Consider the following 17,092-nt stretch of genomic DNA (forward strand, 5'->3'; position numbering starts at 1 on the left):
CGGATCATTTTCGTTTAACACATATAACGCATTTTTACATCTTTGTCTTGAATATTTAATCAAATAAGTACAGTTATAAAAATGGGCTTCGATCGATCCCTTGTAAATGATGTGAAAGATTAGAATATTTTGTCAGAATCCAAATCGAGGTAATCGTTGCAACATATTGTTTGAACTAAAGTTATCTGTTTGAGTAAAAATTAAACGTAAATTTAGATTTCGTCATGATACGTTTTTTTTTTTTGTCACCTAAAGGTATTGGTTTTCTGAATTATCATCGCACTTCTATTGGATGTTAGTATTATTCGACAGACGGCAACTATCCACTCCGGTTAAGTTCGGTGATATTATTTCAATTCAAATCAAAGTTAAAAATGTATTTAAGTATTCACTTCTGTGGTGTTTACCTACTGACACACACACACACACACACACGTATTTTTTTTAATTAACGGGTATCCAAACCACAAATATATATTCTTTAGGTATTTACCTCAAGTTTATTATTTTACACGAAATTTAATATATAAAACAATTGTTTTGATCGCTCCTAAAGTCCTAACCAGGAGGATACCCATCTCCACCGAAACGTCCTTTGACATGCAAAGAACGCGATCACGGTTGTTTGTTGTTTTTCGTTGGATTAAATTCCCTTAAAATATATAATAAAGTATATAGGGAACTATGCTCGTTTCGAGCGCCTACGTTTCGCATGCGAACACACCTGTTTGTTTGTATGGTCGTGTGGCATATACCCTTTAAGTGTTTAATACAAAAATAATAACAATTTATGGTTAACAACATTTTAAAAAGAAAACAACGAAAAGACTAAATTATAATATAATATTGATGCAACGATGAAACACTCTTACGCACATACAACATAACACTTCGGAGACGATGATATCTATCGTAACCTAACCTATTATTAGTTCTTTATTTTTTTTTTATTGACGTTGAAATGATTTATTGAAATACCGAAATATCGTCCAAATCGGAATATGTAATAATAACTTATCAATATACGTTTTTTTGAAAAAACTTGTCTCAAAAAATGCAAACGAAAGATAAAAAAAATACATTTATGTGTTAGTACACACGACAGAAGTGAATACTTAAATGAATTTTTAAGCTTGATGGAATTAAAATAATAAAATTGAACTTGACTTGATGGTTGTCGACTGAAAAATAATGCCAACATTCAATAGTAGAGCGATAATAGTTTAGAAAAACAATACCTATTATAGGCACCTAACCAAGAAATATATTATAAATAAATTCTAAATAAATAAACAAAACTCAAACAAACAGCTCAAATTTCAACAATAAGTCGCAATCGATTTGGATTCTTGACCAATTAATATTCTAATTTGCACACAATATGTACGAGGGATCGATCGAGCCATCGAGGCACATTTGTATGATAAATTGTACTTAGTCGATTAATTATTTAAGTTTAAAATGTAAAAATGTGTTAAATGTGTTAAACACAAACGGTCCGCCGTCGCCGCCTGCAAAGTATTCGTTTTAAAATTGAGTTAAGACCGTTTACAGTTTAGTAAAACTATATCATGCACATAAAATTGTTTTTTTTTTTCATTAAAAATATTTACAATCTAGGTTTAACAAAATAAAAATTGCAATAAGAAAATTTGACTAACGTATTGGTAATTATTCGCCTACAATATAAATAAAAGTCAACACGAAATGACAATAGAAGAAAAAATAACTATTGGTTATATTATAGTACTCGGCAGCAAAAATATGTAAATGTATAATGGAATAATAACAATAAATTAAGTTCTAAAATATAACTCACGAACAATTCTCAAGTTTCTACAAAATATTATTTCTTGAACAGCGAAAAATAAGCAAAATTGATTTTCAATAATTAAAACGGTCTATAGCCTTAGATTTAGTGGTTTTTTTTGCCCATTTTGAACAATTTTTTTGTAAAATACTAATAAATTCGACTATGATAGAGGAGCTACTTCATAATGACACTTATAGAGCACTTTTTTTTTTAAAAAGCAACACTTTTTACGTGACAAATAAAAACACTCATCATTGTAAAATAAATAGCTATTTCTCTCTCCACGGGGAAACTAAAAATTTGAATAATTTTCGAATTTAAAACCTTTCAGACATAGCCTCTGAATATATGACCAAATCCCACTCTAACCTCTCATATTAACCCCGTTTGCTTTAGATATCCTGCACGCCCGGTTATAGTCTTTTCGCTATTTTTTCATCATCAACAACTTTAAGCCTTAAACTTTTTCTCGCGATACAATTGTTTGAGAACTGAATAAGATAAAAAAAAAAATAAAAAAAAAAAACGATACTATACTATAAGATAATCTGATAACGTTCAGAACGATCAGATTATATTTTATACTGCGCAATATTTACTTGTGAAAACGACGTAGAACTGTTTGGATACCACTTTTGATGCAGACGTAAAACGCGTTATAATAATTTATGGTATATTATATTAAACGTAAACGTTATAATTAGGCAGTAGGTACAATTCCAGTAAAAAAACTCAGACTAGAAAAAATTTTACCGTCATTTGGCAAACTGTGGGTACCTATTATTATGGGTAGGTAGGTTCATAAAATCGAGAAAAATGTACCTACCGCGAAAGTTTTAAAGCTTTTAAACATTCTTCTAGACAAATATTACGTTTTTGTTATGTTATATTATATTTCTCAAATTGTTTTTGCACGTTTTTTTCGTTTTTTTTTTTTCATTAAATCTGATTTCACACATCTGGTGCATGACAGTGTACACATATAATTACCACTATTACATCCAATCGCGATCATCTAAATAATATCGAACGGTTCTAGTATCGCATATCAGCTGTAACCTATAAATAGTAGTACGTCTTATAATAAATGTATAGAAGTGATTTTGTTGTGTACAATATTACTGTGTATGATCGCCAGTAAAACTCCGACCACCGCGATCTAAATGCGGCTAAATCGCCGCGATCAGGCGTAAGTAGTAAGTACATAATAATATTATATTATTATCTCCGACCGAGTTCTAATTTCAGAACGAATTCGGTACAAAATCGGTAACGACATAAAAATGTATATAACCAAAACATTGAAATCGATCGCTTGTAATATGAATAATTGCAAGATGTGTAGATTATGAAACTTTTCGAGATAGTATGAACAAAATACGCTTTAATTATAGATAGACATCGTCTAGTTCACGAAATGATAAACGAGCAGTTATAATACCTACCTAACGCCAGTGGCGGATCCAGAAGGAGGGCAAAGTAGTTTTCCTTTGTTTTACACCGTGTTTAGCCAATTTTGGAACTTTTTATACTTTTGCCCCACCCCTCATCAAGCCCCCCCCCAAAATTAAGCCCTGGATCCTCCACTGCCTACCGCACTATTAGGCCAAGTTCTGTAACTTCTTACTCATACAAATATGAATGATAAGTATAAGGAACAAGACATATCAGTTACAACCGAAACATTCTCAACAATAATTAAGGATGTAATAGATCTAATAAACGATATTAGATGTAACATATTAAAAAGTAAAGGTATCGTCAAAGGACAATAATATCTGCAATGATACAATACTAATTATTATTGTGGCATAATAATAAAATATTATTCCGGCATGTACACATCACTCCTATTTTCATTTTATACTTTGAAAGTTGGTATAACTGGAAAAAATGATTTAAATCAGAATCAAAAAGTTCTGACTAAATCAATAAAATATCTTTCAGGGTGAAAAGGTGGTAACTAGATAAATAATTTTTATTTTCTGATTGAAAAAGTTCTATACGTGAAACCTTTTAACTCTAAAAATTAAATTTCAGTTTTTTATTATTTACCCGATAAATAACTGGGTAAAAACAAATTGCCGCTAAAGTTGTGTTGTATATGAAACTTTCTTCTCTACTGCATCAAATTTTCGTAATTTAGTTATTACGGTGAAACAAGTTATTTATTTTATTTCTAACCACTGAAAAACGGTCCCCTGAACAATTACGAAGCTTACGTTATAGAACGTTTTCATTCTGAGACGACAATTAATTGTTTGTGAAAAATATATCTGTCAATTTCATGCGCGAGCCAGTACTGGACATACGATCGTATGTCGACATACGTATAATCAAGATGTTCGTTAAAATGTACGATCCTGAAAATTATTTTCGATTTCATTTTGTGGACGCGACATTTACGCACAATAATACAATTAATTATATAGTACCTATACATACCTATACCTCTGCCACTATAAACCATATACCTGATATGTAATATTGTTATTACGAGTGCACTTAAAATGTATATTGCATACAATCTACAGCAGTATGAGCGACACACGCGCCCCTGCACTTTGCAATAAAGTTCGCTGCAGCCGTCATATTATTATTATTATTATTATTATTATACCTACGCGAGGCGATGAAATAAAAAATTCCATTTAAGCGACTGTTCAGAATTTCGCGCAGCTATACCTAGGTACAACAAGAGCAAACCCACCGCCGCGAAAGCCGCCTCTTATCATCCGCGGCGAACGAGAGGACGTATCTCGATAAGACCCTATACATCACGATGATGATCTCATTCAATCCTACATGGTATATAGTATCATCATAAGTTTAGGTGCATAAAAATCGTTTTAAGCGTAAGTATACAACACCCCTACACACACGATGTACACAATATTATACATAATATGAGAGTAATCTAAGCGAATTTTTTATTAGATAATATTACGATATTTTCTGTACGAGCAATAGGAAATAGGTATAGGTAAATTGGTAACGAACCGCGGGACTTCCGGCCCGAGTCAAAGACGGTCTGAGTAATACGCACTTGATATTCTATTATTATTTAATTATTAGGGCCCGGATGTTGATGGTTTTTGCATATTTTTTTGTAACATGATAGACGATGTATACGATAACTAGCTTATAATGTGTTTCAATAACATACGAATTACGAATCTATAAGATTTTTTTGTATTTTATATTTTTTTATCGTTTTATGTAATTTTTGTGAGTTCAATGATATGTAAAATCGATAAAAAATTATTTTTTTATTTATTTTGTGACTTTGATGTTTAATTTTTTACTTTTTTTTAATAATTGATAGAAGAATACAGAGTTAATTATTTTTCATCATAATATTTTTAATTTTCCACCTATCGAACAAATTTCATTTCTATTACGAAAAATATTTCTTAAAACAAAATTTTGATTGTTTTCTGGATTGTTTCTAGATATTTTCTAACCAGTTTTAAATTTAAATTTAAATCAAAATCGCGTATATTTATAAATTGTAATTTTTAATTTTAAAATTAATACAAATTATTAACCTTAATAGTTTTATGAGCGTTGTTCAAGTACTTAGGTCATTAACATATACATTTTTTTAGGGCGACAAGGCGTTATTTGTGTTTTTTATTTCATTAAATAATTGTTGAGGTCGTTTTTATCGGGTTTTTAGGATATTTACATCCGAGTCCTACTTATTATTATATCTATTCTGGCACTTATTGTTATTATATCTATAATATAGGTACGAGAACGCATAAAAAATTTCGCAAAAGTCTATATTATGTAGAAGATTAATACTATTGATGTTAATATCCAAATAAATACACGGGACCGTCGGTGTAGCCCTAATAGCTTTTCGCAATTATTATTTCGTTTCCTTTTATTATATATATTGACATTGCGCAAAGTATAATATTATATACCTACCCCTAGGAGTCGGAACGAAAGATCGGAAAAATGTAAAGTCATAACCGAAAAATGTTTTATATGTATGGTAGGTACTTACGAATCTTGATAAGCTTATACAATTTAAACAAGAAAATTTCTCGTAACATAATACGCAAAGTGACGAAAGTTATACACGACGTTTTCGTGAAACAAATAGTTTTTGATTAACGTTTGTGAAGTCCAACGTAAGTAAGTTTATTTCCTAGACGCCCGTGCAACACGTATTGTAGTGGTGCCTAATGAATAATGATCGGGTGACACGACAAAAGCGATAACGGATTACACACAACAATGTTCATTTGCATCTCTGCAGACGTTTAAAATATAAATTAAATACAAAACGCCCATATAGACATTGCCCTTTTAATCACAACTAAATCACTCCCACTTAATGAAATTAATTATTTTAACGATTGTTCGCCGTTTTAAATTAAAATTCAAGAGATTAAGATTAAGTGATTTTAAAGTAGGTAGGTGCTGCTGATGCATATTATAGGTGATCTGCAATTTAGATACGAGCGGAACGATAGATATATTGATGTTACAATGGTTTGTATTAAAAGAATAACAATAAGCACAATTATGATCAACAAAAATTATGCTACACACCACTACCGTTCAAGTGCTTTCTACCTACCTTTTATAAGATCCCAGAAATGATTCCAGAAACATATTAGTATCGCTCTCAAAGTTTGTACCTACCATTATATACTCATAGGTATCGTTCGGTTATTGAGTTTTAACAATTATTGTATGGTAATGGATTGATGAAAATTACACAAAAATAATATTGTTTCTAAACGAATAATACATTAATTTATTGAATATATGATTTATTATTAATTAATTATAATGGTGATTATGATTTTTTTTTAAATATTCATTTTTAATTTTGTGTCTTAATAATATATTGTACAATTAATATGCCAATAAACATATTTTATGCTGTCAGAAATGACAACACTGCTATAATGATGGCTGCGACCGCTCCACCCAACCCGCCGCCAACCTGTAATGCTCTGTCTATGATTATTAGGTCTATGGCACTTACTGAAAATCCGGAAGCACTTAGTCTGTATAGATAGTGGTCGTAGTAGTATATAATCATTGGTGCTGCCTTCGTGGGTAAAAATGAAAATTTAAAGGTAGCCAGTAATTGAAATAGGTAGTTTGTAGTTACTAATTAATCGATATTAATCATTATACAATACCCATCGATATTTATAATATTATATTATGTATGTTAATAATTGCGATTTTCTGTGTAGGCGTAGTGCGTATGAGCCGTGGTTTTTACTTTGTATATATACCCTGGCGTTTGCAACATTTTGTTTCAGATAGGTACGGTGGATTTTACTTTCCGTCAAAAGTCAAAAATATACCATCGCCATGGACGACAATGCGTCCCTATAGGTATAGGTTTTTGAAGAAACGACAGAATGCCCTACCTAAATTTACTGAAAAATAAAATTATTGTTTATCACTCGCATTTACGCTACACAAATGTATTTGTATGCATCGTCGTATACCTATTATAATTTACGTATAAAATAATATGCGTTCAGCTATGTACAGCTATGTACAGCTATGTACAGCTGAATATCAAATATCTTAAAATTATAAGTTCAAACGCTCATAAAATAACTGTGGCCGTTAAATTTTTATTTCAACTGACCACTTTTTTCAGAGTTATAATACTAAAGTGTATAATATTATCATTTATACCATACTTATATTGAAATTATAAAAAAAAAAAAAAATTTAGTGCATTATTCAGAATTTTTAGGGCATAAAAGCATTTTTATTAGGATATTAAAATCCCAGCCCTATAAGTGTACTATTATATTATATTTCTACAATTATTAATTATTTTTTAATATGCATATAATGCTATATAAACCATTAAACCCTGTTTGTGGTTTGGCGCACGTGTATATAAAAGAGTGACCATACATCCAGTTTTCAGAAGGTAGACCAAAAATTAACGAAAATCAAAAATACATTTTGTGAGGTGGCTGGAACTGCGAATTACTGGGCTATACAGTAAAACTTGATAGCTTGCGCCTTACACTAATGCAGTTATATGTACCACTGAAAGATTATTTCTTAGTTATATAACAGTGTCCAACAGTTTCGAAGAATTTCTCCGTGTCAAAATTCCGAGTTATGGTTTTTTTTTGTCATATGAAAAATTTACAATTAAATTTGTGCGCGGTAATGGGATATCCGGTGTTTTAAAATCTGTGTACGGTTTTGTTTTATATACGTATGCAACATTTAGTTTTTAAATGATATTACTTATAGGGTGTTAACACTGGTTATCTTCCTTAATCTTATCTTAAAAAAAAAAAAACTGATATTACTTATTTTTGATTAGACGCTAGTGCTTCGAAATAAAATATACACATATCGTCGGGGTTTAGTATTTTCGGCGCCTAGTTTTAGATAAAATTACTATTCGAAAATACGGTCACGAATTTTTTTTAGCGTTTAAAGTTCATGCTTTGATGAAATTTGTCAAAATCACCAACATTTGCAAGTTTTTATACTACCTATAGTTATTTTTCAGTCGTTAATACCTACCATGGTTCAAATATATATTATATAATATTTTATTATGTAAGTAATATAAATATTAAATTATATGTTTATTCGTATTGATGATAAATATATGTGTGGAATTGTGATTTGTCGAGTTTGTATTTATGAGGTATTCCTCAACAGCATATGTTATACGTGAATACTATAACTGCAAGTCTGCGACTCGAATGTACCTACACGAGAAAAAAAATAAATATCGACGTAAAGGGATGTTATATGGAATTATATATACGTTTCGTGAATGCCTATTGTACAAATCTTCGTATATATTTGAATTTATTACAATTCAAACTTGCTCTATAAAATTTACGGAAAAAAAAATGTAAAGCGTGCATACACCTTCCGTCGTGTAGACACAACATATATATATATACAATATAAATATTATTACATATAAAATATAATACATAAACATGGTTTACGCCGTCTCCGGGAAAATTTGATTGGAATTTACATAAATTGCGGGCGATATATACAGCCGGCATTCAACCACGCCTTAATTTGTTCAAACACGCATATACATATAAGTGCGCGTGGACCATTATGCAAATTCGCAAGATCTGAAAACAAAATTATCTATAATATAATAATATGGTTTCAACAATATTTTCCGATGGAAATATCATTATATACCTATAGACGCCGTAATAATGGTGGGCCATAATATATTCTTCAGTTTGTGAACCGTGCAGCACTGCAGACTCCCATTTCAATTTACACCGTGGGATTTGTATATATATGTACATTATACGTAGAGTATACACTACATGGATGATCTTGCGACAAGTATATAATATAAAGGTTGGAATATGAACCTATTTATAGAATAATTTATAAAATAGCAATTTCGTATAAACGTTTTTTAAATTTTATCCTGCAGATTTTTGAAAAAAAATAAATAACATGTGTACTACGATGATAACATTAAATAACATTAAATTTTAGCGTTGAAAGGTAGAAAAAAATGTGTGTTAACTTATATTACGTAAAAACTAAAAATTTTAAAAAGCTAGGTACATTGGGTAAATTTTAGGTACTTTTAGGTAGGTACTCCAGCCCGCGGCGCCGTTGGTTACAAACTGAGAAAAAAAAAGGTTATTTATACAAATAAAAGTGACCTTTATAATATACACTTTTGGTACTATATAAGGTTAACATGAATAAATAACCCGAAAACTTATGTCACTGGTTTTGATATGAATATGATGCAACTACAACTACAAATATACACCATGTTTAAATACCTGAATAGTAATTATTTTTTAGATTTTCTGTTATCCTTAGTTGGTAATTTATGTTTTGAAATTGTAAATTCTTATTATTAAGTAAGTATTATTAAATAAAAATAAAATAAATAATAATTACTAAAAGTAACTATGAAATCACACCAAAATAATTTGTAAGAGATTTACAAAAAAATTACCATGCATGATATAAATAAATTTACCTAATGTCCTAAGATATATATATATCGCAGAAACAATATCCGAATCCCAGTCTAAAAAGTACATTCTAATTTTTAATTACATTTCCGGCTTTGTATATAGGTAGGTACTTTATGTTTTATATAAGTATTATAAACGTCATACCACGCGTGCAAAACGGTAAATGCTCAGACATTTACCGATTTTTGCTTCGTCGTACACATCATAGGTACTAAATTATTGTTGAACGTCGGATATCCGTGCAAACACTTTGTAAAATAATAATATATAATGTTTCCAATTTCCGACATTCTCTGCAGTGATGGCGGTGCGTATATATACTGATCGCTTACGCAACACGTGTTTTTTTTTTCTAAACGTCGATCATCGACAACAAAGGAAACGTATTTTATTTGAACCGTCGTGTATAATATAATGATGGTCACTCATGATTATCGTGGCCGGCCCCGAAACGTGTTCGTTAAAATTGGAAAAATGTAAGTACGTATACTACACACCTACAACATCACCCTCGTATATTATTGACGTTAAGTATATTATGTACTGTGTTCGTCGCTTTTCAACATTAAATCCTTACTTACAACAGCGCGAAGGGTTACTTTTTTCGTCTTGTCGTGGTACGCTCTATTGCGTATATATAGGTATTTAAAATATATTTTTAGGTATGCCCAAAACTGCAAACGATCCACTAATCATCACCGTGTAAGTGAATAAAGTTATAACGTGTGGTTGGACCACGTTGATTTTTTTTTAAATAATACGAAGATGATAAAAACGTCAGCCACCTACAGCAACTGTGTTTTATATAGACGACTCTCTGCAATATCACTGTTTAATAAAATGTCCATCGACCCGAATACTATAACACAAACTACAGTCATTAGGCATCAATGTTATAAAAAGGTAAAAGAAATTGTATGTTACCCATGAATAATAATATATTTCTAGTATTCGTGGTAGTCAAACAATAATATTCCTATGAGAAACGTTTTCTTTGATATTAAAAAAAATCAAAAATTCAATTCAATTTAATCAGACTTTTATTCAAAGGTTGTAAATTCTGCGAGAGGGTAGCAATGAATGCATATTTCTTTTACAATGTGTACCTACCCCTATATATATTTTCCCTTGTGTCAAAAGACACTTTTTATAGCAGAAAAAAATGCATCATTCTCCTTCATTGAAGGTCGTTACAAGCGGTGATATTTAATTGAGTCCAACTTATTATCTTAATATCTTTGAACTAAGTCCGTATAGATAAAATGTCATAACTACCTATCGGCGACCTTGAACCTTGCACATTATATTATATTTGTATTACACATAATTATTAGTGTGTAAGTACAATGATTCATCATTGAATTCAAGTAAGTGATCCACTATGTAATGGCAATAATAGCTACCTACTAGGTATGTACCTAGGTACATCAAAGTGACTTCGCCGGTATTTTTTTATTTATATTTTTTTTCCGCAAACAACAATACGCACAGTTGTTATAGACCGAATAAACCGTGGTTTATTTGCATTGCGTAGAACAAGAATGAAGTCTTTATTCATTTCTGATATCTTTCTTAAATATTTTTAGCGCTTACGCAAAGGGTATTACGGAAGATAGTTATGAAACTAACGGAAAATTTTTTATTTAATGTACTATATTAGTGTTTTTATATAATTTTCATTCTCGTTTCTTGTTTTTGTTTTCAATAAAGGTTACCTAAGTAATATGTTTGATGGCCACATAACTAATAACTATATAAGCTTATTATGTCGTTTATATTGCTTAGGTTAATGCGATTAGATGTAAGGAAATTCTGTGAACAATTTTAGAATTTGTGTACACTGTGCACACTAGCAAGGTACCTATGTTTTTACAACTGCCATATTTATTTTGCACATATGGAGTATAAAATTATCGTAATAAATTGTTTATACAATAGGTACTTATGACTATAAGTACATACTAAAACTCTTCATAAAATCTATAATATAGGTATGTATTATTTATTGTTATGTAGAAATGTAGGTACCGGGTACATATGGTACCTACCAAAGAAAAGACTTCGGTGAGCAACAACGCTAAATTTCGAATAACAAAACATTGTAGGCAATAGTACAAAAACTCGTTTTGAAACAACTTTTAAATAATATAATTAATTTCTTAATATTATATAAATACCTCTAAACTGCAGAGAATAAAATAATTAATAATTTAATAGTTTGCACTTTACATCGGTGCATAATACATAATATAGGTACATTAAAATTTAAAAGTACCTAATCGTGTTTTGAGGCAGGTTACCTACCTACTTAATTACAATTTAACCACAATGTCGTCGAATTTCCTCTCTGTGTATTAAAATAAGATTACGATCGATAAATTATTGTACCAAATTGCTTAAAAATTAACAAAGCTATAATAATAATATATAAGATAGATATAGATTATATATATAATAGTATAATACTGCATTATATACACATATATTTTAATAATATCATATAATGTCGTATAATAAACGCTTTAGGTAGGTACCTACATTTGATGTCAGTTTCATAGATGGGATTTAACAAAAAAAATTGTGCATCCGTCAGCCAACTATATAAGTAATGTAAATATATACGCAACAGCCTGCAGGGTAAAATGTTCGTTTGTTATATATATTAGGGGGTGGGTACTTAGGTATATTATATAGTATATTATATACGTTTTATGCAAATCGTTTCGTTTGCATTCAACTCGGAATTCGCCGAACAAAATTGTAATTTTTCCTTCTTTTCTCTGTACGTAGGTACAGCCGGTGTACATTGCATGGCGTGAACGTGACATGTATGTATAATATTCTGGTGAGAGTGCGTATAAATGAGTCCTCGTCATGATTGTTATATTTTTTTCCCCAGTATATAAGAGGGAACATTTATTTTTATGAAAAAAATATATTCATACTTTATTGTCCGCGACAGTAAAGTTGTATACATTTAACATGATATGGTATACCACGGCACCGCTATACTGATAACTACTGATAAGTAGCTGGTAATCTACAAAATCATAACCGACCGATGATAGGTAGTATTATGTGACTTGGTGCCCTGAGAAGACAATGCAACAAGTTGATATAAATACATTATTCAATAGACAGATTAACCTGTTGCGCAGTACACAGAATATCAAATAAATTATGTACGCAAATTGTACATATAATATAGCCTATAGGTAGTAGGTATATTATATACATATAACATCCATCATCATATAGTTATATTGTATAGTAATCAGTACCTACATATAGCCATCATATTAGCACATTAACTTTTATAATACATTTGCATTTGTTCATTTGCATTGCTATTTCAGCCTATTTACATACCTATAGGCTTTTGGCGTAGTTGCGTCATTTTGTATTCGAATTTCGAATATACGTGGACACTGGACAGTATGGATGATTAAAATGTGACACCTGTTTCAGTACTTAAATTCAATTTTAATTAGGTGCATTAATAATTTATACAATTTATTGTAATAAATAACAATATTATTGTACCTAGTTAGATGCTTAAATGTGGGTTTTTTAATATAATACCAAAAGTTCTGTAGTAGTATAAACTATAAAGTATGAAATATAATTACATATTTTTAAATACAACAGGTGATTATTACGAAAAAATAAAAAGCCGTCATTATTCGCATGCACCTCGTTCACCCCAAAGTTTATAAGTAAATTACAGGTATAATCTTTATAAGTCTAATGTTTTTACCAGGTGATTCTTTTATCACGAACCATTCGTTATTTCAAAAAGTATAAACTATAATTACATATTTATTATTACAGATGTGTTTCTGGTACACGCTATATATATATGCTAACGACGTTTTAAGTACATGTTTAGGTTATAAATGTATTTTTTGAAAGGGCATTTAAATCCGAGCCCTGAATAATTAAATAAAATAATATACATTATTGTCAAACCCGACCCGGTATGATAATATTGTAATATATGACAATACACGTTGACGCGTTATTTTGTCGACAGGTGCCGTACGAGGAGACGTCGTGCCTGGTGGAAGTGGACTGGGAAAACGGTTTCGTGGAGACGTCCGCAAAGGACAACATAAACGTGGGCGAAGTGTTCAAGGAATTATTGAACCAGGCGAAGATCAAGTACGACCTGGGCCCGTCGTTGCGGCGGAACTCGGCGCGAAGACAGTCGTTGCCGTCCGGCGGCGGTTCGGGCCAGGGGTCGATGGTGCCCACGCCGGCGCAACTTGCGCACCTCCAGAAAAAGGCGAGCGGCAAAGACGACAGCGGTGGCGGCGGTGGAGGTGGAGGTGGTGGCGGGAGATCGAAGCGCAACTCGTGTTCGATATCATAAGAAACGAAAATATTGAAAAATAAAAACACAACATCAAACGAAAAACAATAATAACTACCACTATCTACTACTGTTGTACAGGGTGTGTGTAGGAATGTCATAATAATTATATTCGCATATTATGCCTAACTACGACTGCATTGTACAATAGGTATACTCAAATACCACCGTTAAATACATAATTATATATCTCTAATCCAGACGACTACAATTACTAATTACTACTACTAATTACTACTAGTTACTAATGTTTACTCTACTGTCTACTACTACTATACCATAACTTCTTCAAACTGTATAACTATTTCTACTATACCTACTACTACTGCTACTGCTATAATTATATTAGTTATTACCGTTAACCGCAACACGCCCCGTGACGGTGAAATTCTAATTAAATAAAAATATTTTAAAACAAATTAACTTAATTCGTGGGTACTTACCAAAATTCGGAGAATTTATCGGAGATGGTTACTGCATACTGTAATAATATGTTGAGTGTTAGTATCCCTAAATTTAAACAATTTAGCGTGTATATAATGTTTTATTATTATTATCATCATTATTACTACTGCAGATGGATTTTTTTCGTTACTTTACTCGACTTGGCTTGTTAAAATTTAACTATAAAGTATACAACTCAATCGGCTAATTATAGGTTATATATTTAAACTTTTAAATGTTTATGGTTTATTTGAGAGTAAATCTAATATTAGCAGTGTATAATATATATTATTGTAAAGTATTGTATTTATAATTACCTGCCTGATTCGCAAGTACGAGGAGTGCGTTATAAAGGGTTGTAGAAAAAAATACCACTTATTATACCAACGGTAATTTGTATATTAATTAATTTAAATTACGCCTAAATATTTAGTACTCGAAAAAAAACACCAAAGTGTTCAATTTTGAGGCCTGCGGTGATAAGAATGTGATTAATGTGTATAGGTGCCTATACTGCCGTCATAAGCAAAAACGCCGTAAGTCCCAAAAAAATTAAAAATGAGGTAATAAGAAAAAAATTAATGTGAAATTCGGCTTTTGTGTCTAAAATATTACAAAATACTGAAATTTTTATCAATAATCAAATAACTAAAACACCGTATCTAAGTAGTAGAAAAATTCGTGGGTACTAGGTAATAACGCCGTAAAATCATTATACTAAGCATTAACGAATAAGTAAGTATTGTTTAAGATACGGCATTTTATCTTAGTCTGTAGTATAATATGTGTATTCGATTTTTCGAGACAAACCATCGGCGCCTTTTGGATTTTTCATCTAGATCGTAAGATTAATACGAAAAACATATACCTGACCAAACCAGACCGCGGTATAAGCTACCGGTAAAGTTCCTCTCGGAAAGACACATCTGCGGGTTATATACACACGTTGTATTGTTCAAACTTCGTTTTCGGCAACACAGCGAGTGTGAGCGGGTATAATGCACCCGCGATAGCTTCCGGTTTTCCGTCGCCCGTGGGTCGAGTGAAAAATGAAAAAACGAATTTCTCTTTATCTCATCCGCGCAGATGGTTTTTACACGTACCCCGGGATTTACCTGAAAAGGATTCAGTCAGAATCAGTCTGTAAGTTTTCAGAGTTAACAAAACTTGTAAACTGTAGATTAGTTGGAAAATCAACTGCTTCTGCTTCGTTACTCTATCGAGTCGGAAAACTTCATCCTATAAGTACACCACGTCAGCAGGAAGGTTTGGGCGCGTCCGTCCTCGTACGATAACCTTTTGAACTGTTACTATTCTGTGTCGGAGATAGGTTCATCGATCCATGTAATTTTTTTCATTATTTTAAAATGTACACATACGAAGCGTAACTCTACATTTTTAAGAGGACACCACAGCTGCATGGCAAAAGTTGTCTCAGTCTTATACAACATGGCAAATTCTAAGTTCACAATAATGCATTTTACTCTATAAATTATAAAATTAGAATGAATTGACCTGTTATAAAATTTAAAGCTAAGATTATTATTTAGGGAAACTCAGAGTCTTTTATTGATATTTTTATTAAGAAACAAGTTACGACCTTTTTAAAACTGTACAATGTTTGTACATTTTAAAATAATCATAACTTACTTAAAAATAATAATATCAATTAAATCCTCCGAGATGCCCTGGATCTTACATTTAATTAAATTTTATCATTAGCCAATTCACTCTAGTTATATAAATAACAGAGTAAAATGGATTATTGTTAACGTACAATTTGATATGTTGTACGTTTGTAAGACGGAAACAACACAAATGGGTGTGGCGTCCTTAAGAAGATTTAAAAGTCCATTTTAGTAATACAATATTTCCATGCTGCACTAGTTTTGTATATAATGACGTGTGTTTAATATCAATAACAATCGTATACGTATACTACATACATTTGTCAACAATTTAAAAAGTAGGTAATAATCATATTGACTCCCAATACAAATTCAAAATTGAAATAGTTCAGTTATGTGGGCGGCACGTATAGGTAGTATAGACAAAAAAAATAACATTAAACTATAATCAAACGCATTATTGAAATTATTATTATTATTTGGCTCGGTGGGTGGGTAGGTAAAATAATTTTGAAAATGTCAATGACGCCACTGAATATTTGATGTCTACCATATACATTTGATATCTACATAATATTTATAGAACCACGAAATACATTAAAATTCGATATTTTTACAATGTGTCCTCCATGTCTGTCGTATGTTCGCCTACTACATATTTTACCTTTCTTAACAGTGCGTCTCATATAACATCAAATTAAAGTGTATAAATGATTTGAATACTCAATATTAATTAGTAAATAGTCAACTTTTAGATTAGGTACCTACTGTTTCATGAATTAGCAACTTAGATTTTTAGATTATTATTATTCTTATTATTACTATTTTCGTG

General features: G+C 30.8%; 1 protein-coding gene across 2 annotated transcripts in view; it reads left to right on the plus strand.

The window, feature by feature from the left end:
- LOC132941950 (ras-related protein Rap-2b-like) overlaps positions 1–14,379 on the plus strand; it is a 113,419-nt gene extending 99,040 nt beyond the window's left edge. For both annotated transcript variants that reach the window (XM_061010215.1, XM_061010216.1), the window contains exon 4: positions 13,850–14,379. In XM_061010215.1, coding sequence (XP_060866198.1) covers positions 13,850–14,188 — 339 coding nt within the window. In that variant the 3' untranslated portion in view covers positions 14,189–14,379. The remainder of the gene's footprint in view (positions 1–13,849) is intronic.
- The last annotated feature ends 2,713 nt before the right edge of the window (positions 14,380–17,092 follow it).

Source organism: Metopolophium dirhodum, chromosome 3 (genome assembly GCF_019925205.1).
Source record: "Metopolophium dirhodum isolate CAU chromosome 3, ASM1992520v1, whole genome shotgun sequence".
Classification (NCBI taxonomy): domain Eukaryota; kingdom Metazoa; phylum Arthropoda; class Insecta; order Hemiptera; family Aphididae; genus Metopolophium; species Metopolophium dirhodum.